Source organism: Labrus bergylta, chromosome 16, assembly GCF_963930695.1.
Source record: "Labrus bergylta chromosome 16, fLabBer1.1, whole genome shotgun sequence".
NCBI lineage: Eukaryota > Metazoa > Chordata > Actinopteri > Labriformes > Labridae > Labrus > Labrus bergylta.
The window spans coordinates 542,719-569,595 of record NC_089210.1 but is presented as its reverse complement, the minus strand read 5'-3'; the positions used below and the strand labels follow the sequence as shown (position 1 = coordinate 569,595).

Genomic DNA, 26,877 nt, shown 5'->3' with positions numbered 1-26,877 from the left:
ACAAACAAGCTGAAGCATATAACAGTGTGTTTAATGTGAGAGAGCCTGAACATGAGGACAAATAATCAAAGGTTAAACATTTTAGTTCCTGACAGATTCATTCACCAACAGCCCAAATCCTAACTATGAAGACAATTTGCTGAATTTCTCACGGCCGAACGCGAGGAAACAAACATGGTGGACGTCGGGCAGGAAGAAACTGAGATCCATTTTGGAATTCTTTAAAACTCTGGATCAAGTGGTGGAGATGGTGTAAACATGGGCCGTACATGTTACAGAGCGAGGTGGAGGTGATTTTCTGTGGCTGTTGTGTTTCCTTTTTAAGTCAGCTTGCTTTTCAATTGGTGATCACAGCTGTCCGCCGTTTGATGATGATTTGAAATCAGGGTGGTTCGAACAGATCAGATCAATCTAAACACACCTCACACCACTGGAACCTCTGACTCCATCATCTTTAGAAACATAATAAAATCAGGACTTTTGTCAGAAGAGGGGAATCGAGCCCGAATATCTTGTAGTGTGAACCGCGCTCACTAAAGTTTAGATTTGGAAAAGACAGTTTGAAAATGGCCAATGTTTTTGTCTTTCTATTCAAAGTCAAAGTCAAGTTTATTGTCAATTTCAAAATATGCCAGACATAGAAAGTGAAAGTGTAGAAAGTGTGCAGGAGTTTGTCTGCAATTTTTGGCAATCTAAAACAATTAATTACTGAATACTGGGAGCACAGGACTTCTCACAGCCAGAAAGAGTTATGGAGATTGTTCCATTTTTATTTACTAGAATCATATCAATCTTTAATATTCTGGTATCCTGACATAGCCCTCCTGCAGCTGAACCGAATGGAGACCAGTTCTTGAGCTGATTTGTGACTGAGAGGGAGGACACAATGTTTAAGACCTCAGTGCCAGTTTGTACAGAGTTCCTGAGGGTGAAGGAGGGTCAGCAATACTGTCAGACGAAGCAGTAATGGAGATAAATAGAGAGACACGGCTAAAATGATTGCTGAAACACATTGGGATCCAAAGCGAGAGCTAACGGCGTGCATACTGAAATTAGAACTCTCTGAGGGAGGGAGGACTCAATTAGGCAGAAGACGAGAGAGGAGAGAGAGAGAGAGAGAGAGAGAGAGAGAGAGAGAGAGAGAGGGGGAGAGAGGGAGAGAGAGAGAGAGCACAGAGATAGGGATGGATGTTAGGATGGAAAAGAAGGGCAGAATGAAAATCATAAGGAGGATAAAGAAGAGATGTAAAGACAGAGAGGAGGGTCACTGAGTGAAGAGAGAGAGAGAGAGAGAGAGAGAGAGAGAGAGAGAGAGAGAGAGAGAGAGAGAGATGTGCAGAGGGAGCGAGCTGATACATGGCAGTGATCCTGACAGACCACTTATCCCACTGACAGACAGAAACAGCAGCAGGGATGCTCTGTCTGCATGCTGCAGCAGGATGTGGGTTACTTAATGTAATGAAAGAAAGTGTGTGAAAAGTGAGCACAGGGTTTGCTTCCTTCTGTTTAAGTTCAAACTCTAAGAGACTGTCTGTTACCTGGAGTACAACCAAACTGTCTAACTGTCCATCCATCCAAACATCAATCCATTCATCCAACAAAACATCCAACCATCGACCCATCCCTCCATCCTGGGGTTTATTTGAGCCGTCTGAATCTGCACACTGTCTTAATATTTCATACCAGTTGTGATGTCACGTTGAGTTTACGATGAGTTCTGAGCTCATCATGTGAAAGTTTGTGCATGTGGATGTGTACTGGATTAACCAGAATTTTTAAGTATAACATGGGAGTCCACTTGTCATTATCAACCGCCCCACAATGCATTGCCAGACCAACCAGTTAAAACTAAACACAGAATAAATCATGACACTGGAGGTCCTTGCTGCTCTTCTCTCTGAGTTGGTTTTATTCTTTAATACACGTCTAACCTCGACTGACGCACTGAGATAAACCCTCCAGTGTGTCTTCATGCACCAAAATGTGTCAAATGGAGCAGAACGAAAGAGATTTAAAGATAGTAACACAAAATATAAGCACTGCACTGACTCACACGTCAGGCCGTTAGGGAGCTATCAGGCTGCACAGTATTTAAAACTCTGATTCTGTTACCCAGCAGAAGAGTGTCTGTGTTCCTCTTCTGAACAAGAAGTCTGTGCACAGCTGAGTCCAGACTCCATCTGACGCTCGTATGGACCTGAGATTATGGAGAACAGAGAGAGAGAGGACAAGAGAGGGAGGAAACGATTGGAACAAATATCACGAGCAAGAGAGAATATATTATCTAGGGAAGGTAACTGTTGACTCATTCAAACTGAATTTTCATTTTTGTTTAACCGACTTGTCTAAAGGTAAGAAAACTCTCAGAAAACAGCAAAAATTTAGCAGAATTTATTCAAAATTGTCAGCAGGGTGCGGCTAACGTTAGCATCTCTAGCCTCACCAGCCTTCAGTCCTCCCTGCAGATTTACGACCTCATATGTTAAATGTGGTTACACATCACTCCGGTCGATATCCCAGTTGAACCTGAAACAACCTACGAACAACTTTATCTCCATTTTCTAGATCAAAATACTGACAAACCTACGAGATCTGTGTACTGTGCTTGTTTACATCCAGGTAGCAGAGCGAGGAGCTGCAGGTCTGTGCTCTGTGTCCTGCCCTTGACTGTGCATTATGTTTTATCCTGAAGCTGTGGTGTGTACCTGAGTGGAGTGAAAGTGCTGCAAGGTAATGAGCGAGGACAGGAGGAGATGGCAGCAGCACAGCAGGCCTGAAGGAGGGAGGGGTGGAGCAGAGGAGGAGGAGGTGGAGGAGGGGGGGGGAGGAGGAGAGGACGGTCTGCAGCTGGTCCATCAGTCCACTGTTGGAGAGCAGCATGGAGACAGCTGGGGAGGAGAAAGCACAACGTGTTTATACTTTAATGGGATCTGTGCTTTTATGTGTGTGAGAGAGAGAAAGAGAGAGAGAAAGACAGAGAGATAGAGAGGAGAGAGAGAGAGAGAGAGAAAGAAGGAGAGAGAGAGAAAGACAGAGAGATAGAGTGGAGAGAGAGAGAGAGAGAAAGAAGGAGAGAGAGAGTCTCACCTCTGTCGGTGCAGTGTGCAGGGGACAGACTCAGGCAGCAGTACAGGTAGTTGAAGGCAGGTAGAAGGCTCTGTGTGTTGGTCGGCTTCAGTTTCCCTGCTATGTTACTCACTGACACACACACACATTTACACGATAAGCTTTGCATTTCATGTCACGTCACCAGCCATCTGACCTGTCAGAGATGAGAAGCTGCAGAGGAGAACCAGACTAACGTGCACCAATGAAGGGAAGAAACAGAAACAGAGCGGTTCAGTCACAGAGGGATGAGGAGGCGTCGACGTGTTTGCAAACAACAAAAAAAGCAAATCTCACTTGAATCAAAACACGCTCAGATTTAAAATATGCAGCAAATATTTGTTTGCAGATCAGCAGCAAACACTCCACTAAAGAGTTTTGTTGATATTAAATCAAAGATAATGTGCTGAATAAACAGAAGAATATGCAGCAGGAGTCCCCGTGTGAGTGTCAGAGAGAGTTCAAAGAGTCTGTGTGCAAAGAACTGAGCGCGCATTTCTCAGTTTCTGAGTGTCGGCCTGGAAGTGTTAATATAACTTCCTGTAATGTAGACACGTAAATACTGTATCATGATTGTGCATGTTATAATAATAATAAGTTATCCTTTATCATTCCCGCGAGGGGAAATTCAATTTTACACTCTGTTTAATGAACATGAACACACACACATGCACAAACAGGATCCTATGGACATGCATTAAAGGAGAGGTCTCAGAGTGAGGGGGCTGCACACAGCGAGCGCTCAAGAGCAGTTTTGGGGTTAAGTGCGTTGCTCAAGGGCACGTCAGCAGTGCTCAGGAAGTGGACTGGCACCTCTCCAAACCGGCGACCCTCTGATTCCCAGTCCCTACAGACTGAGCTACTACCGCCCCCACTTGACCTCACCGTGGTAGAGCAGCTTGAAGTGAACGCCGTCCATCTTGCTGTAGGAGGAAGACGAAGGCGGGTCGCTGGTCTGCAGCACACAGAGCAGCTTCAGCACCAGAGGGAGTGAGTTCACTGCAAACACACACAGATCAGGGTGGTTAGGAGAGAGAGAGAGAGAGAGAGAGAGAGAGAGGAGAAGCACGGTGAGTCAGGAAAGAGTCAGAGCAGTCATCCACCCTGCAGTGTGGATGCTGCTGCATTACAGGCTCATTTAAAGTTTATATTAATGCAAATGACGGCGAGTTGGAGTGTAAACATTGCGTGGATTACGGTGTGTAATCCCCACAGGATGAGGGATGAGCGTGAAGCAGGCGGAGGCTAACCACAGCGTCAGTCTGTGAATCCCTGCTGGCTCTCGAGGTTTGTGCCCTTCAGCTGTGCTCATTGACCAGGTCGAGTTTACAGACCTGATAACACCAGCTGGAAAACACCTCCACCAGGAAACACACATTACAGCGCAGGATTAACTCATCTATGTGTTTGGGAACACAAGTCTTCAGGTACTTGTTTGCAGAACCCTTCAGTTCAAATGCACGCTCCTCTGATGGAGCTCAGTGTGAGTTCAAGCAGGACGGTTGGTTTTATTCTCTCACAGATTTATTCAAAGTTCTTCATTCCTCTAAGCCCTTCCCTCTTTTCCTTTCCCTCTGTCTCTCTGCTCTGGTGATCAGCTGATTTGGGGGCGTTTACTCTAACCCGACTCTGCCACAACCTCTCTCGACCAATCATCCTGCTGCGCTCACATTTTAAAGTCAGTCAGTTTGTCATTTCAGTACGATTGCTGTGACCCTCCTCCTCCACCCTGGTGACCTCCAGTCCAGCTCAGTAGAGATCAAACCCACTCCTCATCACATCCTGCATTCTTCTATCACCACCACCTTACCTGGGTCACTGTGTCCCATGTTCTCCACACTGAGCCGCTGTAGCGCCTGGAGCAGAGTTGGTTTAAGATTCGCACACAAGTCAGCCTCGTAGTCTCTTTGACCGCGCAGAAGAAGATCCAGCACGCGCAGGGCTCGCTCTGCCAGGGGGGCCTCTCTGGTGCACACCATATCCTGCAGTCACACACAGCTCATGTTGGCCTGACACCAGACGGCATTTCAAGGAGTTTCAAAGTCACAGACAAGTTTACAAAGTGGGAATGAAAAACAGTTGGGGCACGCTCAGTGATGTCGCTCGTTTCGTGTAAGGTGGTCTAAGGCGGTCTGTTTCTTGTCCTGGCGTTTCGACTAAATCAAACATGTTTAATATCTTCACAGCTCTTTTGCAAATTTTGTCGTTCAATGACGTGACCACTGTCGACAACCAAAAAGAGCGGCCTCTTCATCATTAAACAGGAAGCTGCAAACTGGTAAACATGCCAAAGGCAGCCAAAGAAAGTGAATTGCCCCTCGGGGACAAATAAAGTTGTTTTTTTATTCAAAAAGTGGAATGTGGAAAAGGAGGAGAAAGTGGTGGAGTAGTGGAGAGAGCGAGAACGCCTCTTTGACACGCCCTCTTTGTACCACGAGAGAGAGAGAAGGAGAAAAGGTGGGCGGAAATTACTGCGGCCCCTTGAAATCCCCGGCAACATCCCCGGTATTAACCAGGAGTGTGAACTGAATCATCGGTCTGAAATGTAAAAGAGTTTTGACTTAAAATCTCACCAGGAGCGTCAGTATGACGGCTGGATACTTCTCAACGAGAGTCAGGAGCTCCACAGTGTCTCTGTCCATCTCTGGATCTGGCCTCTCATCAGTTTGGCTGTCTGTCTTCTCTCCTTTCTCCTGCACTCCAGCCTGAGCACAGTGATGAAATGAAACCACCTTTTCATCAATACTGGAGTTAACTTGTGAGGGATGAAAGGGAATTTAAAAAGTTGAACTTTAATGCATCATATATCTGAAAGTTACTCAGTCGATGTGAAATTAACGAGCTCAACTTGTTGGAGTTGAATTATTAAACATTTTCACCCTGACCATCATCGTGTGCTGTGAATCTGAGCACTCTGTTTGCTTTGTCAACCAAAGCTCCAAGACCAGAGGCCCGAATTTCTCTGCAAGCTCCGGGTAGCGAAAGATGAAGTGGAGGAGTGCGGGATGGTGGATGTAGAGAGAGGAGAAGCTTTGGCAGGAGGAGAGCGCCTTACTGATGCAGTTTACAGGAGCCTGAGGAGGTTTGTGGGGACAGAAAACAGAACTACCTCAGCTTCTCTGTCAGGACTGTCAGAGAAGCTGAGGTATAAAGTTTGAATGCTTCATCAGGAGGGCTCATGTCAGTGAAGTGTTCAGTCACCCCGTCCAGGCTGGGGCTCTTGTCCTGCGTCACAGCCAGCAGGTAGAGGGCAGAGCGGAGCACGGAGAGAGGCAGGGCACAGCAGCCCTGATCCTGCACCGAACGCAGCAGCCACACCACGCTGGAGAACACTGTGTAGTCTGGGAGGAGCCTACGACACACACACACACACACACACACACACACATCATTAATAATGTTAACTGAGCACATTGCAAGTGCTCGTTGTTGTGGTCAAACCTACATTTCAGTTTCTAAAGATCTAAAGATCTGCAGCCAGAAGAAGAGAGAGAGTGTCCTTTCTATGTTGCAGAAATACATTGGCAACGTTTGGCAAGAGGGTGGAGCGGGAGAGGAAAGTTGCCAACGTATTCCTGCAGACAGTGTGCAGGAGTTTATGTCTTCTTTTTAGTTCTTAAAAACAAGAATTTTCTTCATTCCGTATGCGCAGGACTTCATTTTTGTTGCCGGGTTATTGAAATCGATATCAATATCATTTGATTTTTACAAGTTCTGTCTCAAAGAATCAAAGTTCTAGTGACAAGCCTGATATGCAATCTCCAACACACACACATGCATCGACCGGATCCCTGAATACACACACCCTACACACACTCAGCCCTCCAAAGCTGTGTAAATCTTCGGCCACAGCTCCCATTAATCTTGATGAGACCACAGCGGCAGCGAGAGGCTTTCATCTCCTCCCTGGGGGGGTTGCATAGCCAAGGTTCCACAGAAGGACAGATTAAAGTTTCTAAAGAAGCATCTCTGAGGTCATACCGTATGAAGAGCTGTGGGAGCAGGCAGAGAGATGCAGCAACAAACAAACCCAGCTGATTTCTAGGTAATGTTTAGCTCACACTCTGTGATCTGCCTCTAAATAACATCTAGGACTGTCAATCTTTCATTTCTGCATTATAGCTCAAATGTTGTCTTTCCTACTCACAGGCGCTGCATCACAGAGAAACTGTGTTACTATAAACTCCAGCCAGGAGAATGTAACGATTTAATGCAGCAATAAAAAAGTTAATATTTCTGGTGACATCTGTAGACATCTTTAAGGTCACATATTCTGTAAGATCCACTTCCCCATGTTCCTCTAACTCTAATATGTGTCTCTAGTCTGTCTACAAAGAAAAGTCCATCCTCTCCGTCTTCTGCCTGCTCCACAGGCCGTTTGGGGTTTTTCACTTCATGACATCACAAAGGGCAGTAGCCCCTCCCCCAGATGGGTGACACTCCCACAGCTAGGTGTTTGTTCTGCCCTCTGAGTCTGCCTTCTCACCGTAAACAATAGGACATGGAGCGAGAAAGACCAGAGACACCCAAGCCCTTCCAGAGAGGGGGCGTGGTCAGACACAGCTCATTTACATATTTAAAGGTACAGACACAGAAACAGCCTGTTCTGAGCAGGGCTGAAATAGAGGGGTTTATAGACATGATCAAATACAGGATCAGAGTGGATTTAGAACAAGAAACTTCACACACATGTTTTGAGGAGCTCAAGCAGGTTGCCGTGTAACCGACACTGAAGCGTCTTCAATCTAAACTTAGAAGAAGAATCCCTGGAGCGATTTGTGCATCCTAAAACTCTGAGTAAAGAAAGTGAAGGTGTAGTGTACTGACTGGTCCATACGGTGTATGTGCACGATGTTACCTGTCTCCTTGCTGCAGGGCGAGGTGCAGCATTATCAGCAGACAGAACTGAGTGGCCCTCGGTCCTTTGTATTCACACAGCTGGAGCCCCGGGGCCTCGCACAGCAGACAGGGCCAGTCTGACAGACGGTAACACAAAGAGGGAAGGTTGTACAGCAGAAGATTCTCCACCTCGTCAAAATCTGAGGGTCGAACATGAGAAAACATGAAGACACGGGTTCAGCTGGAACCAACATCAGACAGATGTAGAGAGAGATAAAAGATAGATGGATAAAATGAAGAAAAGCTCAGCGCAAAATGCCCTGAGGCGTCATTAACGAAGGAATACTATTCATGAAATCCTTATTCACCACTAAAGCCGAAGCATCAAAAAAATAAAAAACATCTCCAGGTGAAAATTTACTGACTTCCAATTATCCGTGTTTATCCAAACATGAAGCCAAAAGCATCAGTGACTAAGCCGTGGATGCCATCCATGGGTGCTTAAAACAAACAAACATAAATTAGCATTTTTATCTCTTAAATTAGTCCCCCGGAGAAAAGGAAGGCGAGACAACAGAAGCTGGTGAAGTGATGGAAGCATTAAAGAACAGTAAGGGTTAAGGATGTCAAGAAACCAGATTTTCTGATCCCATTCTGATATTTCTATTATCATAACTAATGGTGTGATTGTTGTTGTTGGTACTTTGTGTACAGTTACACAAAGCTGCAGTAAACCCGACATTGCTTTGTGCTGGCTGCACATACAAACAGGAAGCAGCAACAGCTGTCGTCATGGAGACGATTTGAGGACACTTCTTACAGTTCAGTCTGCACGTCTTCAAAGCGAGACTGAGCGAGATGAGAATGTTTAAAATTCTTGATGAGTGATGTGGATCGGCGCCATCAGTCCGATATCCGATCCATGAATAACTTCAATATCGTCATCATGTTGGCATCCATACAAAGTGAAAAACAAAACAAAAACAAACAAATAACACCAAAAATGGTCACCATGTGTACAACCTATCCCACCAGTTTTATTTTACATCATTTAGTTACTATACTGTCCCCGTGTTTTTCTTTGTCCTGTTTGCTCATTCACTTATTTTGTCCGTCTTTCTAATTCATTCATTTTATTTAATGACCCTTTTCCTTTTCTTTTGTTTGTTTGTTTGTTTTTGTATCGTACCACAGTTCCCCTCTTGTTTGTACCTCTTTTTTTATTGTGTGTGTGTGTGTGTGTGTGTGTGTGTGTGTGTATGCACATTTTGGTGAATAAAATAAAATAAATAAAAAATAACTTCAATATCGGACCTGATACCGATATATCAATAGATCGGATCGGTCCCATCTCTACCCCAGTGTTAAATAAGGGGTTTGGAAGAGTTCTGACTCTTTAAGGAAAGAAGAAGTTAAAGGGCTAGAAGAAGATGATGTGCACTAATGAGGAATACTGCAGAAAAGGAAGGAGAAAAAAAGGCAGAGAAGGAGCCAATGAGAGGGGAGATGTGAAGCACAGCAGGGAATTCAGAACATTTCTTTTTTTTTGCAACAGTTGAAGGAGTGGGACTCTATGCACCGTGACGCTGCCTCCGTCTCCGGGCTGTCTTTAGGGAAATAGAAAATGTGAGCGGAAGAGAGAATGGGAGAAGGAGACGAAAATGAGATGCAGCTTCTAAAAAAAACGAAGAAAAGAGAAAAGCGAGGCATTGAAACACAACACTGAATAGAGAAATTGGTTCCCTGCTATGCAGCCTCTTACTTTCCCTGAGAAAATAAGGTTATTTCAACATTTAATCGGGGAGTGAGGAAGGAAACAGCTCCAAATATAGAGTTCAGTTTATGCAGAGAAAGGGGACGGAGGGTCGCTGATACATGACTACACCGAGGGTTTAGCTTAAGAGGAAAACAAAGTAAAGAAAGGGAAAGAGAATTCAACAAACACGGGGAGAGGAGGACAGATGAATAACACTTGGAGAGTGCTGCAGACCCGCAGAACGACAGAGAGGTCCAGAGGGAGACGGAGTGAGGAGTAAATGGTCTTCTTTAGAAACCCGAGGAAAATGGGAAGAGGAGCAGTGATGCACCGCTGAAGATAGATGTCTCAGAGGGACGAGTGGAAGAAAGAGGAACAAAGTAGAGTCTGGACAGATGATGAAGATGAGAGTGGAAACAACAGCTGGGAGGCAGGCTGCAGTGACACGCGGCCTCCTGCTCACCTTTTGATCAAGAATAAACGATAGACGACAGAGAAGAAGAGATTACATTAACAGTTTCTTAAATATTCACAAAGCTGTTGTTGCTGCAAACAGATGCACTATAACAAGTCCAGAGCCCACATGCACTCCTAAAGACGTCTTAGTACAGTCCGCTCCTGAAGACTTCATGTGTTGCTCTTTCATGGATGTTTTCATGCATGTGTGGATGCACGCAAGATGATGATTTTTCAGAGATATTTATGGTCTCAGTCTCGCCCTGCAATGGTCTTGGTCTTGTCTCAGTCTTGATCCCTAAATGTCTCGGTCTTGGTCTTGGTCTTGGTCTTGTCTCTGTCTTGATCCCTAAATGTCTTGGTCTTGGTCTTGGTCTTGGTCTTGGTCTTGGTCTTGTCTCTGTCTTGATCCCTAAATGTCTTGGTCTTGGAGCCCTCTGGTCTCGGCATGTCTTGGTCTGGGTAAAAAACAATACTTCTGACCTTCTTTACACAAAACAAACACTAGAGGGTTGAACAGCATCAACAATTCAACACTGGAACGGTCTTATGTCACAGTTAGCATGACATCATGGTCTGTGAGCTGCAGGGTTTAACCGGAGCTGCATGAAGATCTGTGGGGTGTACAGTGTTTGTGCTGATTTGCATACCATGCTGGTAGGAGTCTGACTGAGCAAGCAGACTCATACTGAGCTTCTGTAGAAAACCACAGCAAGACGCATTCAGGTTTGGGTTCCTGAAAGAATCAGAGAGGGAGAAACACACACGAGTCAGAGATAAAACATTGAACACAAAGGAAAGAGAGCAGGAATAAAAATGATACCGGCTCCTGAGACTCACAAACAACAAAAGCTGAACAATGCACGGCGAGAACAGAGAAATGAGCACAGAGTGAACTGTGAGGCGCAGGACAGGATGTGCCTTCAGTGAGTGCTTTTAAATATGAAACACAGCCACAGCATGGTTCAGTTTCATTACAGCTCAGAGCAGGGGGCCTGAAACCAACAGAGTCAGCCACAGACACACACACACACACACACACACACACACAGACAGCCACAGACACACACACACACACACACACACACACACACACACACAGACAGCCACAGACACACACACACACACACACACACACAGACACACACACACACACACACACACAGACAGACAGACACACACACACACACAGACAGCCACAGACACACACACACACACACACACACACACACAGACAGACAGACACACACACACACACACACACACACACACACACACACACAGACAGACAGACACACACACACACACACACACACACACACAGACAGACAGACACACACACACACACACAGACAGCCACAGACACACACACACACACACACACACACACACAGACAGACAGACACACACACACACACACACACACACACACACACACACACAGACAGCCACAGACACACACACACAGACACACACAGACACACACACACACACAGACAGACAGACACACACACACACACACACACACAGACACACACACACACACAGACAGACAGACACACACACACACACACACACACAGACACACACACACACACACACACAGACACACACACACACACACACACACAGACACACACACACACACACACAGACAGCCACAGACACACACACAGACACACACACACACACACACACAGACAGACAGACACACACACACACACACACAGACACACACACAGACAGCCACAGACACACACACAGACACACACACACACACACACAGACAGACAGACACACACACACACACACACACACACAGACAGACAGACACACACACACACACAAAATAAATATGCATTCAAACATGACAGAAGTCTAAATACACACACAGACACACACACACACACACACACACACACACAGACACACACACAGACACACACACACACACACACACACACACAGACACACACAGACACACACACAGACACACACACACACACACACACACACACAGATACACTTTGAAGCTGCAGGTCTGTTGATCTGAGACCGACACGCTGCTGGTTTATAGGAAATGAAGACGGAGTGACTCAGACATAACAGACGTCTCAGACGAGTTGTGTTTGTCATCGTTAACACGATCACGGGCGTGGCAGTGGGCCAAGAGGAACCAGGGCCCCAAAGGAGAAAGGGGCTTTGATTTAATTCTAGTAAGATTCAAACGACATCAGTGGTCTGTTTTGTTGCCACGACAACAAATGTAGAAGTCCTAGACACCCAACATTTTCATTCTACAATTCATTTATCAGACGCTTTTATCAAAGTGATGAACTTCTGAGAGTAAGAACACGAGCGAGGAGAGAGAGAGGAGGAGACAGCGACAGGAGGTGGAAACAAACAGCTTTAAGTCTGTTTGGACACACAGGAACTGACAGGAAGTGACCAGAGGTACTGACAGGAAGTGACAAGAGGCAGAGCACAACAACAACAACAGCTGTATGAAGCTGTATGCTGAAAGTTCTAATCCGCACCAAAACCATCCTAAATATCATCATCATCATGAAGCTGGGTCTTTAGCTTTTTCTTAAAGGTGTAGAGGGACTCTGCAGATCACATGGAGTTTGGAAGTTCATTCCACCACCGGGGGGCGACAGAGGAGAAGAGTCTAGTCAGAGACTTAGGACCCTGTTGTGAAGGTTGGATCAGACGCCTTTCATTGGCAGAGCGTAGTGGGGGGGGGGGGTAGACCTGGATGAGTTTAGGTAAGGAGGAGACGTTTCTGTGTCTGTTTTATAAGCGAGCAGCAGAGTTTTAAATTTGATACGAGCACTAACTGGGAGCCAGAGGAGGGAGATGAACAGCTGTGTGATGAGTTTTGGATCACCCACAGGGGTTTGATAGTGCATGCAGGAAGAGCTGCCAGTAGGGAGCTGCAACAGTCAAACTCCTGCACACGGTCTAAATAGTACAACAACAGTGGCAACAGTGGAATCTGTGCTTAGACATTGGCAATGTTTGGACTTAGTGAGATCTGTTCATGAGGCCCATCCTGCTCATGTTTGAAACACACACAGACTCACACAGACTCACACAGCTTCCTCAGGTTTTCCCGTAACACAGTACCTGTTTCCTGCACAGAGGTGTGCTTTGTGTTCCAGAGCCAGCCTGTAGAAACCAGAGGACGCTACAGGAAAGACGAGGTGAAGAGCAGAAGAAAAGGAAGAGTGAGACTGAGAGGATTGATGAAGAAGATGTTTAAAAATCTATATAACACCTTTACAAACACCTCGCATCAAAGGCAGAAGAGAAACAACAACATGATGATCTTCAGACACATTGAGCAGTAAAGTAACAAGCTGATAAGAAGCAGCATCAGAGATCAGGGGTTTAAGGTGATCAACAATTCAGTAGTTTAAAAGTGTTCAGAAGAAAGATGAAAAAGATGAAGAGAGTAAAGTAGAGAGGAATGTGACGAGGACAGAAAGAGACACTTGTTCTCATAAATAAGAATCCAGACACACGACTCAGTCTCTGCTCACGATCCCCAAACCTCAAGTTTTTAACATCACTGTCATTTTTCAAGCAGAGCCAAGATTTCCATTTGCACGTAATCAGAGAGATGTCATAGTTTAACTATATGGATAGGTCAGGCATGAAACCTGATAGCAGTACGTCGAAACCTGAAAAAATAAAAACTCAAACCAAAGAAAAGTGTGACTCATCTCAGGTCCAAACTCACCTAACTTCTTTGCAAAGACGGGCATGAGGGACGGGAGGAGGGTGAAGTGGGCTGACAGGACGGAGAAGAAGTGCTGCAGAATCTGAGGGTTGGGTGCAAGCTCACACGTCCTCTACACACACACACACACACACACACACACACACACACACACAGACACACACACACACACACAGACACACACACACACACACACACACACACAGACACACACACACAGACACACACACACACACACAGACACACACACACACACACACACACAGACACACACACACACAGACACACACACACACACACACACACACACACACACACACACACACACACACACACACACACACACAGACACACACACACACACACAGACACACACACACACACACACACACAGACACACACACACACAGACACACACACACACACACACACACACACACACACACACACACAGACACACACACACACAGACACACACACACACACACACACAGACACACACACACACACACACACACACACACACACACACACACACACACACACACACACACAGACACACACACACACACACAGACACACACACACACACACACACACAGACACACACACACACACACACACACACACACACACACACACACACACACACACACACACACACACACACACAGACACACACACACACAGACACACACACACACACACACACACACAGACACACACACACACACACACACACACACACACACACACACACACAGACACACACAGACACACACACACACACACACACACAGACACACACACACACACACACAGACACACACACACACACACACACAGACACACACACACACACACACACACACACACACACACACACACAGACACACACACACACACACAGGAGGTCAGAGAAAGAACAGAAGAAGACATTCCTGTGTAATTGATTTCAGTCTGAATAGAACCAACTTTAGACAAATATGAGCAGTAAGATCTTTAAGGGGGTGGAAGTACACAAATCTAAAGAAGATGGTCGCTGTCAGGGTCAAATGTCATTCGCTGCACAACAAAACGCACGCCAGGACAGCCAGCTGACAACGTTCATCGTCCTCCATATTTGTTCTGAAGCTTAACAGAGTCGTTTAAAGGCACGACACAGAACATTGTAATCATGGCGACCTTTATCATTCTCTCAAGTGCCTGATTACAAATGTGTGTCTGTGTGTGTGTGTGTGTGTGTGTGTGTGTGTGTGTGTGTGTGTCTGTGTGTCTGTGTGTGTGTGTGTGTGTGTGTGTGTGTGTGTGTGTGTGTCTGTGTGTGTGTGTGTGTGTGTCTGTGTGTGTGTGTGTGTGTGTGTGTGTGTGTGTGTGTGTGTGTGTGTGTGTGTGTGTGTGTGTGTGTGTGTGTGTGTGTTTTCGGCTCTCACAATGACTGCTGGTATCCAGACGGAGTCACAGCAGCGCAGCAGACACCGACACAAAGACTCCAGTGTGTCCGCGCTGTGTTTGGAGGGAGCCGTGAATGTGTTCTCCTTTAGGACCGGTTCTGATGCACACTCTTCAGCCAACCTTCAACACACACACACACACACACACACACACTGATAGATGCATGAAAAACATTTATGCAAAGGATTTAATCAATCCTACATCTCAACAAAAATTCTCTGCTGGTGCGCCGTAAAATAATCATTTCAGCGGATCACTGCACTGCCTGCACATAACGGGAGACTTTTGAACTGTACCAGAGATCCTGTTTAACTCCTGTAACAGTACACTGACCTGCAGGCAGCCTGGAAGCAGACCAGAGCCTGCAGCAGAAAACCTTCAGACCTGGAAGCCTGACTGCTGGGGTCTGACCTCCTCAGACTCGCCTGGAGGGAAGCAGAACGTTTTAAGATATGAGAGGTGAATAAACTGAAAACATGCAGGAGCAGTTTGAGAGAGAAGAGGAGAAGTCAGAGGTTCAGCAGCAACAGAAAAATAAATCTGATCATATCATTAAGAAAGTAAGAAAGTTGAGACCAGCAGGTTAAAGGGAATCTAAATATCTGGACCTGCTGCACGTGCTAATGGCCCCGAGACACGTTGAAGAATCAGAGGAGGATCAGTGTTGTTTTAATCTCAATGATAAACCACTTCTTTCCCACATCTAGTTCCCCGCTCTCTCTCTCTCCCTCTCGCTCTCTCTCTCTCCAGTTTCTGACTCCGCTGTCCTCTCTCTAAAATAACAGCATGAAAAGCCCCGAAAATAAACCTTAAAAAATAAAAATCTGATAATCACCAAGAGAGGAAGTTTCAAAGACACATTAAACTTCTCCTCACCACAAAGTCTTTAATTCAGAGTTTTATAACTTTAAACAAAATGTAACTCAGTCTAACTCACAGAGCTTCGATGGCGAGCAGGAGGAGGTGGAGTCAGCTCAGAGAATCTGTTGGTGACGGTCTCGATCAGCGCCTCTATCTGCCGGTACTGGACCGGTATAGACTGATGGTTCAGCCTGCAGAATCAGAGAAGAACAAAGCTAAGACATCTGCACAGGGTCACGTCAGCTGTGTGTCGGTTCAAATGTAGACTGAATCATCCCGTGTGTTCAAGGATTATAAAGCAACTTGGAAACTGTCCTGATGTAAGTGGCCTCAAAGGTTTATAAACTCGCTTAACACCGTGTCCTAACTGCACGTGAGCGCAGGATTTTCTTTTACCCCTGGAGGCGGAGCTTGACTAATACGTTTGGGTGCTATTTTTACAGTTTATTTAAAAGCAAAACAAAACTACATGCCGTTAGGACAAGCTGTTGGATGAATCTTGTGTCTCCGTGGTAACCAAACAAGGACACAACTTATTCAAGTTACACCTGAACTCTAGACACATCTCACACACAGCTGGTGCAGCAGGACACCGACATTCAATAACACAACACTGTATGACTGTAGGACGGTTAAAGGAAGACACGAGCTGTAGCGGTGCGAGGATAAAATGTGTGATTGTGATCTACCAGAGTCTGTTCAGCTCTCTGAGGTAAAAAGCATCAAATTATCTCTGAGTAAATCTGTGCATCTCTAAGTCTGTGTGTGTGTTTACAGATATATCTGTATACTCCATATGTGGCTGTATGAGTGTCTGTGACGATATTTGAGTAACTTTATATTCTGTGTGTGTGTGTTGTGTTTACCTGAGCAGGGCGGAGCCAGCGTTAGCAGCCTGTGTGGCGACCAACATGCAGGAGGAAGAGACTCCAGCTAAGACCGCCTCTGACACTGCCACAAACCCTCCACCGCTCGGGAACAGGCGCACATTGGGGGGCTGCCTGTACACAACACACACACACACACACACACACACACACACACACACACACACACACACACACACACACACACACACACACACACACACACACACACACAAGCTTGTTCAGCACTTTAAGGGCTCTCTGCTCTACCTACTTCTTTTTACCGTCCCACTCAGCGTAGAGGACAAATTTCCCTCGCCGTTTGAAACCTCTTATCCCCGGTATCATTGCTATACAAGGGGAGCGTTCCATTAAAATCATGTCGACCTTGCAGAAATATGAAACTGTTTTACCGACTCGTGATAAATTTTCATCTGTGAGCCAGCAGACAGTTAATTCAAATATAATTAACTTTCCAGTGCACCATATTTAACATGTTTTAGAGGTCGGCGGTTGTCCGTGATGATGAAGCTGTACATTCAGCTTGAGTACAAATATACTGTGATATTAAAACACATCAAAATAAATGTGTGTGTGTGGTTGGCTGCACGGTGGTGCTGCGGGTGATGTTGCTTAAATAAAAAATCCCTCCGATGTGTTTAAGGTCCCTTCAAACCACAAAGATTTTTCAGGTTTTTGAAGCGGGATCAAATGAAAACATCATCATGGAGAACAGCTGCAGCTAACTGTGACGCCTCATTAACACATAATGATGATATTTATCTGCTGCAGCTGCTTTTTACCCTCCGGTGATGTGAAAGAGCTCGGCATGGAGGTGAAGAGAAGCTGAGGTGTAGAGACATAATTTGTTCTCAGAGGGCGAAGAGACTGAGTGTGTGACTTTCCAGGTTGTTAGTCCACTGCTGCAGAATGATTACAGGTTTGGGACGGATTAAAACAAAACATCAGCGATCATTCTCACAATTCTACAATTCACTTATCAGACTCTTTTCTCCAAAGCGACGTACATCAGAGAGTAAGAACAACACAAGCAAGGATCTAGAAAAAAGGGAACAATGTGAGTAAGAGCAAAGGATCAGCTTTGAGTCTGATTGGACACACAGGTGCTGACAGGAAGTGACCACAGGTGCTGACAGGAAGTGACCAGAGGCAAAGCACAACATTGAGGGCAGTTCTTGAGAGCTCTAATCAGTATAGAAACCATCTTATAAGTCCTCATTATCAAACAAAAACCATCGTCATTACCATCATCATCATCAATAATATGGAGACCATCATCATTAAGTTAGTAGGTATTCATGAAAGAGCTGGGTCTTTAGCTTTTTCTTAAAGGTGCAGAGGGACTCTCACCTTTCCAGGATCTCAGTGAGTAGCAGCAGGCCTTGTTGAGGCACCTCCAAGTTGGTCAGCCGCAGAGCTTCCTTCAGGCTGCGCACGAGGGACTCGATACCTGCCATGCGAACACAAACACGTATGTGTCAAAAAATACTTCTCTGATCTCGGCCTGACTTGTACGATTATTTTGCCCGTGAGTAACTCTGCAGGTTACAGCAGCTTCCTGCAGTGAGAAGAGTGACACACAGGCCACCACAGACTAAATCATGCATGTCTAACAAACAGCGGCAGTGGTACATATTTCTAATTTACTGCTACACTGACTCTGCTGTAATTATATTTTATTTAAAATGAACTAGAGCTTAAACTTAATGACACACAGAGCCCCGTGTGCTGCTCAAGTTATTTTTATTGGACGATAAGAATGCATACCGACTACTCTGCATGTAGTTGTAGAAGAAGAAATACTTCAGATAAATTCAGATCTGGACTCTGTTACTGATCTTGCTACGTGCACTCCGGGTAATGCACAAGCACAATCCTATGAACGTGCACTAATGGAGATGTGTCAGATTGAGGGGCTGCACATGCAAGAGTTACCAAACAGTTGGGGGTCCTGTCTCTCAGACGGCAGTGCTCGAGAAGTGAACTGGGAGCAAGACCAATCTTTATACCTACTATTCCCAATACAAGACGGTGCTACTGCCGCCCCAAATTAAATTAACAGTATTTACAAATTAACAATGAACGCACCGGGGCAGGGCCAGGCATTTGGTCTTTAAAATACAGAGGGCACTATGCTCGTACTCAGGTTGATTACAATCCATATAACCATGTAGAAGCGGAAACCAGATTGAATGGAAGTTTAAGGTTTCAATATTCGGTTTTCAAAAATGAACGCCCAAAATGAACGATTCACAGATTATAGTCTCCAGTAGAGAAAGAAGCATCTGTAAAGTCCTCAATGTCTTTTCTGGACGTTAATCAATTTACCTTTAAACCCCCAAATAAAAGCCATCCCATCACACACAGACACAGAAAGAAGCAGGAGCGCGTTTGATCTGTCTCAGCTCTCTCACCGTACACGGCGTGACACTGAGAGAAGAAGAGCGCGTCCTCAGTCAGCAACAGCAGACAGCTGTACACAGACCACAGCAGCACCTCATCACTGCTCCCAGCCAGCCGGTCGAACAGAAACTCTACCAGAAAACAGAGAAAAGGTGCCAGAGATGAAGTGGGGAGATAATGGGGGACAGTACCACTACGCCTCTTATCAAAACAGAAACAAAATGTTTTCAAGGATGTTTAGCTCAAAATAAAGGACGATCATATTCTGTCCTGAAATCTGTACTCCAATCCATCCAAATGAATTCATGAAGCACGATTAAACAACGAAAAACGACCAAAGTGTTGCACAATCAAAGCATAAAAAACACACAAATAAAGGAAGAATGTGTGACTTTCTGATCCAGTAGATGTCGCCCTTGAGCACCAGCATGAAACCAAAACAAACTGCGGTTAGGCCACGCCTCCTCCATCCTGAAGCCTCCGCTCTCCTCCAGAGACACACCTCGAGCTGCTATCCCGTGTCCTGCGTTGTTGTGTCAGCATGCTAATGTTAGCGCTCTTTAGTTAGCTCGTAGCTTCACATTGTCGTGTTAGCATGCTAATGTTAGCGCTCTTTAGTGAGCTCGTAGCTTCACATTGTTGTGTTAGCATGCTAATGTTAGCGCTCTTTAGTTAGCTCGTAGCTTCACATTGTTGTGTTAGCATGCTAATGTTAGCGCTTAGCTTCACATTTCATGTAAACTGACACAGAATGAGCGTGATCTAAAAACTCTTACTAACATCCAAATAATCAGTGAGTATGTTCTTCTTCTTCTCTCTAGTTCTTGACTAAAACAGCTTTTATACACAAGGGGAGGAGCCGGCCGTCCCGTCCATGTAAACACGGCTCTGACAACAACACAGCCAGCGGGACTCGAGCTTCTCCCTCATTGTAGACAGTCAGGACTCAGAGACACATTTACACAGGACAGACTGGATTTGTGATATACTGATGTGTTGCACATTCTTCCTTTAAGAGACTGAATTCATTTAAAACAAGAGAATAACCATCAGGAAAGTGAAAACTCTCCTGACGAGCCAAAAGCAAAGCAATAAAAGAGCATTTTGAGGTTTGATTTAAAACCATGAAGCGAGGGGGACAGAGGAGGCAGACTGCTCAAGAACTTTTGAGCTGCAACTGAAGAGTCAGGAAAAGAATTACAAACAGAGTCCCTGCGGCGATGAAGAGGCAAGAAAACAAAAGAAAGCAGCAAAGAATGACAAAAAGAAAGAGAGGTACACACAGAGAGGAAATAAAGACAGGAGAAGAAAACGGAGAAGGCAGGGAAAACTATTTGTAGAAAAGACTGCAATAAATCCAGCTCCTTTGTTTGTGTGTTTGCTGTCACCTGGTATGTCGGCTTTGATGAAGGGAGCGCTGAACTGAGCGGGAGAATGAACCAGGACGGACGCAATACACTTCGCAGTTGTCGCCTGCAACGTCTCATCTCCACTCAGCAGCAGCTAGACGACACAGTTCATAGACTTTATTAGATTTCAATAAGGCACAAACAGTGGTGGGGCGCGCTGGTGGCGCAATGGTTAGGGGGCGCGTCCCATGCATTGAGACTCTCGTCTCGAGCGGTAGGCCCGGGTTCACTTCCACCCATGGCCCCTTTCCACATGTCATTCCCCGCTCTCTCTCCCTGGTTTCAGACTCTATCCACTGTCCTCTCTCTCTCTCTGGTTTCAGACTCTATCCACTGTCCTCTCTCTCTCTCTGGTTTCAGACTCTATCCACTGTCCTCTCTCTCTCTCTGGTTTCAGACTCTATCCACTGTCCTCTCTCTCTCTCTCTCTGGTTTCAGACTCTATCCACTGTCCTCTCTCTCTGGTTTCTGACTCTATCCACTGTCCTCTCTCTCTCTGGTTTCTGACTCTATCCACTGTCCTCTCTCTCTCTCTGGTTTCAGACTCTATCCACTGTCCTCTCTCTCTCTGGTTTCTGACTCTATCCACTGTCCCCTCTCTCTCTGGTTTCAGACTCTATCCACTGTCCTCTCTCTCTGGTTTCAGACTCTATCCACTGTCCTCTCTCTCTCTGGTTTCTGACTCTATCCACTGTCCTCTCTCTCCCTGGTTTCAGACTCTATCCACTGTCCTCTCTCTCTGGTTTCAGACTCTATCCACTGTCCTCTCTCTCTCTGGTTTCTGACTCTATCCACTGTCCTCTCTCTCTCTGGTTTCTGACTCTATCCACTGTCCTCTCTCTCTCTGGTTTCTGACTCTATCCACTGTCCTCTCTCTCCCTGGTTTCAGACTCTATCCACTGTCCTCTCTCCCTGGTTTCAGACTCTATCCACTGTCCTCTCTCTCTCTGGTTTCTGACTCTATCCACTGTCCTCTCTCTCCCTGGTTTCAGACTCTATCCACTGTCCTCTCTCTCTCTGGTTTCTGACTCTATCCACTGTCCTCTCTCTCCCTGGTTTCTGACTCTATCCACTGTCCTCTCTCTCCCTGGTTTCAGACTCTATCCACTGTCCTCTCTCTCTCTCTGGTTTCTGACTCTATCCACTGTCCTCTCTCTCTCTCTCTGGTTTCAGACTCTATCCACTGTCCTCTCTCTCTCTGGTTTCTGACTCTATCCACTGTCCTCTCTCTCCCTGGTTTCTGACTCTATCCACTGTCCTCTCTCTCCCTGGTTTCAGACTCTATCCACTGTCCTCTCTCTCTCTCTGGTTTCTGACTCTATCCACTGTCCTCTCTCTCCCTGGTTTCAGACTCTATCCACTGTCCTCTCTCTCTCTGGTTTCAGACTCTATCCACTGTCCTCTCTCTCTCTGGTTTCTGACTCTATCCACTGTCCTCTCTCTCTCTCTGGTTTCAGACTCTATCCACTGTCCTCTCTCTCCCTGGTTTCTGACTCTATCCACTGTCCTCTCTCTCCCTGGTTTCAGACTCTATCCACTGTCCTCTCTCTCTCTGGTTTCAGACTCTATCCACTGTCCTCTCTCTCTCTCTGGTTTCTGACTCTATCCACTGTCCTCTCTCTCTCTCTCTGGTTTCAGACTCTATCCACTGTCCTCTCTCTCTCTGGTTTCTGACTCTATCCACTGTCCTCTCTCTCCCTGGTTTCTGACTCTATCCACTGTCCTCTCTCTCCCTGGTTTCAGACTCTATCCACTGTCCTCTCTCTCTCTCTGGTTTCTGACTCTATCCACTGTCCTCTCTCTCCCTGGTTTCAGACTCTATCCACTGTCCTCTCTCTCTCTGGTTTCAGACTCTATCCACTGTCCTCTCTCTCTCTGGTTTCTGACTCTATCCACTGTCCTCTCTCTCTCTGGTTTCAGACTCTATCCACTGTCCTCTCTCTCTCTCTGGTTTCAGACTCTATCCACTGTCCTCTCTCTCCCTGGTTTCTGACTCTATCCACTGTCCTCTCTCTCCCTGGTTTCAGACTCTATCCACTGTCCTCTCTCTCTCTGGTTTCTGACTCTATCCACTGTCCTCTCTCTCCCTGGTTTCAGACTCTATCCACTGTCCTCTCTCTCTCTGGTTTCAGACTCTATCCACTGTCCTCTCTCTCTCTGGTTTCTGACTCTATCCACTGTCCTCTCTCTCTCTGGTTTCAGACTCTATCCACTGTCCTCTCTCTCTCTGGTTTCAGACTCTATCCACTGTCCTCTCTCTCTCTGGTTTCTGACTCTATCCACTGTCCTCTCTCTCTCTGGTTTCAGACTCTATCCACTGTCCTCTCTCTCTCTCTGGTTTCTGACTCTATCCACTGTCCTCTCTCTCCCTGGTTTCAGACTCTATCCACTGTCCTCTCTCTCTCTGGTTTCTGACTCTATCCACTGTCCTCTCTCTCTCTCTGGTTTCAGACTCTATCCACTGTCCTCTCTCTCTGGTTTCTGACTCTATCCACTGTCCTCTCTCTGCATTAAAGGCACGAAAAGCCCAAAATAAATCTTAAAAAAAAAAAAACAGTGGTGGAAAAAGTACTTGATAACCACACCTTAGACTTAGACTTAGACTTAGACTTTCTTTATTGTCATTCAAACTTGTACTTTACAGTGCAGATAAGAACGAAATTTCGTTCCCTTGGCTCGTTGTAGTGCAGGATAAAAACAGCAGCATGTATTTACATATAAAAAATAAAAATAAGGTGCAGATATAAATAGATATAAAAAGAAAAACTATGAGTAAAATACTATACAGATAAATATATTGCACGTTATATTGTGTTTTACAGTCCAGTGAGGTAGTCCTGTGTGGGGGTTTGAGGGGGAATGGAGGGATTATTTTTTCCTGTTCAAAAGTCTTATGGCCTTCACCTGAGTGAAAGTAAAGATAAAAACGTTCATACATGCAGAAACACTTCTGAAAAACGTGATATTTTCACGCTGAGCGTCATGTGTGAACTGCTCCTGAAATCTCTGGAAATAATCAGGAGTGCATGTGAGAAACTGGCTAGAGAGACTGGCTGTGGATAAGGATCTCAAATCTCTCAAATAATTTTTTAGATTTAGATTTGATTATGTTGACCAGATTTACATTTTACAACCCCCTTGGCACACAATGGAGGTCGGATGACGTCATCAGCCGAGCTGTAACGTGAGTCATAACTGAGAACGAGATATAATCTACGCATTGATTTCCCAGACATGAAGAACAAATATTAGTCCAGGGTAAACCCCCTGTGAATCCCTATTCAAAGGAACATTAATCCAGGATTAGAAGTGCTTGTTATTTTTATAGTGAGTGCCAGAATGCGGTCTTGGGGACGGGAGCAGGATGTTTAGACAGACCTTTTTCAGGATGAGAGGCAGAGGGCAGAGCTCGGGGGGCTGTTGGTCTTGGGTTTGGCTCAGGGTCTGACTGTTGTTGCTGTGGGTGACCTGGTTCTCACTGCCCTGGACCAGACTGCTCTTCATCAGAACCGACACCACCTCGCCTGTCTGAACCAGCAGCGACAGCAGGCCTGAACGATGAATGACACAAACATACCGAATGCAAAATATCAAAGTAGTATCAAAATGATGCACTCGCCCGCTCTGTAAACAAAGTCTCTTAGACACGACACGGGGGACTTCTGCGTCAATCTCTGCAATACTCCGGTAACAAACTCTACATGGCAGTGCAATTTCTATCTGCTACATTCCCTGCTTGTTTGTGTTCAGGTATCCATGGCAACTGAAACTGAGCTTATTTTGTGGGAGTCTGAGCTGATAAACACCGCTCTGACGTTTGTCCTTCTGCAGAATTTTGTATATGACAGCAGTATGGGAAATGCGATGCTACCCAGCGGTCCAATCACAGGGCTCGCTGTAAACAACTCCAAGACGATCCCAAAGGAACATGATGAGTCCACAGAGATCCTCCGTTATACAAACTTAAACAGACTGCGCACATCAAGCCTCAAACACTCAATCATCAGCGATGTAATGAGCTATTTTCAATCTTTTGAACACAAAGTCATAAATCACAAAACAAAGAATGTTCTAAACATGAGAAAAAGTACATTTTCTTTTCTGTGGCACTTTGTTTTTTAGCACAGCGTGGGAGATAAAGAATGATAATCCTGTTTAATTCCTCCATCGTGCTGCGAGGAAACGCTTTGTTAAGATTTAATCAACAGAAAGTTACACAAATAGCTGACCTGCAGCTTCGTCTGTTCGCAGCGCGCTCACAGGCCAGACGTGTCTCCAACCTCTCCCCGAGTGAAGGCAGCCATGTATTCACTTAAAGTGTAAGAAGATCAGGAGTCAGGATTATGTTTCAAGTCCTCCTCAGAACCCGCCTATCAGTTTATTATCCTCTTAATTAGAATTGGTACGAGAAAGCAAACGCCTTCATCCTGCTTTAATCCTTTGATTCTTTGATTCCAGTTCAAGAGAGAGACGACACTCACACCACCTGTGCTCATGGAAGGGAAGACTTCAAAAAAGTGGAAGAAAATGAAAGACCAAAACAACCGTAGGTTTAAATAATCCAGGTCCAGGCGTTCAGGATGATTAGAAGAATATAAAAGACATTTCATTCATTGGGCTAGAAACATTAAAACACAACACTAACAGTGATTTCAGCTCTGCAGTTCGGTTGCAAATGAGGTGAAATATAACTCTGACTAAATATGTTGCCCACACTAGTCAGGATGTTTGGGTTAGTTCTTCTTCTAATCGATCTAAATGCAAATCTTTGGTAATAAAGAAATGACAGCTGTTTTTTCTCACCAACACATTTGTTGATGAGCAGAGGGGAGCTGGCGTTGGCTAAAGTCTGCAGCAGCAGGACGCACACTCTGTCCCTGATGGCAGCAGGTACAGACTGAGCGGCCAAGCCCCCGGCTGTCCCAAACAGTCTGAGCCACACGTACAGGACTGAGGCCTTCAGCACTTCATCGGGGTACAGGAGGGCCGAGCACAGGTGATCCAGCAGGGAGGCTGATGGACAGATGAGTGAACACAGAAACAAAGGATTCAGATATAATTATCATGTGGAAACATCAGTCAGTTTGAGACACAGAGGAAGGAAAGGAAAGCACAAATAAACAATCAAAAACTGAAGCGAGATGACAGAACGACGCAGAGCAAACCGCAGAGAACAAAGTGTGTTTTGGGAGTTTCACTTTAACGACCTCCTCCGTATCAGAGACGATGGTTGAGCAACAGTGGAGGGGAAGCTGCAATGATGATGAAAGCATTGAAGACTATTGGGAAGAAAGAGCGGTGAAGTGGAGCGTCTGGGAGAGAGGGTGTGCGGGAAAAAAAAAGATGGATATAAAAATACACAGGGCTGAGCGAGGAGTCTCTCGTGCACAGTGGACACACGCTCTGGCAGAAAGCATGGTTCACAGCAGTCTTTGACTCGTGACCCCGGTTTGACTTCACAAAACTCTTTTTGGTTTGGTTTGACCCCAGACAACCAAAACACGCTACCTGAAAGAAATGAATTATATTAACTTAAATTAACTGTGTTACAAGTAAACATTCATCTGAGAGCACATTCAGACTGTTTCATGTTTATTATTGTGTAAAGAGAGTCAGAGAGTACTTTACTTCCTGTCTTATTTTGAAATACAGTAAGGTTTCCTGTAGAGTGAAGGTTAAAACAGGAAGTTGAGCACATAAACAGGAAGTGGTTAGGGATCCCAAAGTGAGGTCAAACAGCTCAAAGGAACGGTAACAAAGTCATCATGTCATAAGGTCAATGTGTGATGTCATAAGGTCAATGTGTGATGTCATAAGGTCAATGTGTGATGTCATAATGTCAATGTGTGATGTCATAATGTCAATGTGTGATGTCATAAGGTCAATGTGTGATGTCATAAGGTCAATGTGTGATGTCATAATGTCAATGTGTGATGTCATAAGGTCAATGTGTGATGTCAT

General features: G+C 45.4%; 1 protein-coding gene across 1 annotated transcript in view; it reads right to left on the bottom strand.

The window, feature by feature from the left end:
- Positions 1 to 2,056: 2,056 nt before the first annotated feature.
- LOC110002305 (meiosis inhibitor protein 1) overlaps positions 2,057 to 26,877 on the bottom strand; it is a 32,240-nt gene continuing 7,419 nt past the window's right edge. The window contains 22 exon segments of the mRNA XM_065964759.1: positions 2,057 to 2,197; positions 2,706 to 2,822; positions 2,824 to 2,888; positions 3,088 to 3,198; positions 3,991 to 4,104; positions 4,916 to 5,087; positions 5,679 to 5,810; positions 5,991 to 6,179; positions 6,307 to 6,457; positions 7,964 to 8,144; positions 10,807 to 10,892; positions 13,286 to 13,346; positions 13,902 to 14,013; positions 15,335 to 15,476; positions 15,690 to 15,781; positions 16,294 to 16,408; positions 17,084 to 17,218; positions 18,455 to 18,554; positions 19,519 to 19,638; positions 20,896 to 21,010; positions 24,295 to 24,467; positions 25,720 to 25,929. Coding sequence (XP_065820831.1) covers positions 2,057 to 2,197; positions 2,706 to 2,822; positions 2,824 to 2,888; positions 3,088 to 3,198; positions 3,991 to 4,104; positions 4,916 to 5,087; positions 5,679 to 5,810; positions 5,991 to 6,179; positions 6,307 to 6,457; positions 7,964 to 8,144; positions 10,807 to 10,892; positions 13,286 to 13,346; positions 13,902 to 14,013; positions 15,335 to 15,476; positions 15,690 to 15,781; positions 16,294 to 16,408; positions 17,084 to 17,218; positions 18,455 to 18,554; positions 19,519 to 19,638; positions 20,896 to 21,010; positions 24,295 to 24,467; positions 25,720 to 25,929 — 2,834 coding nt within the window.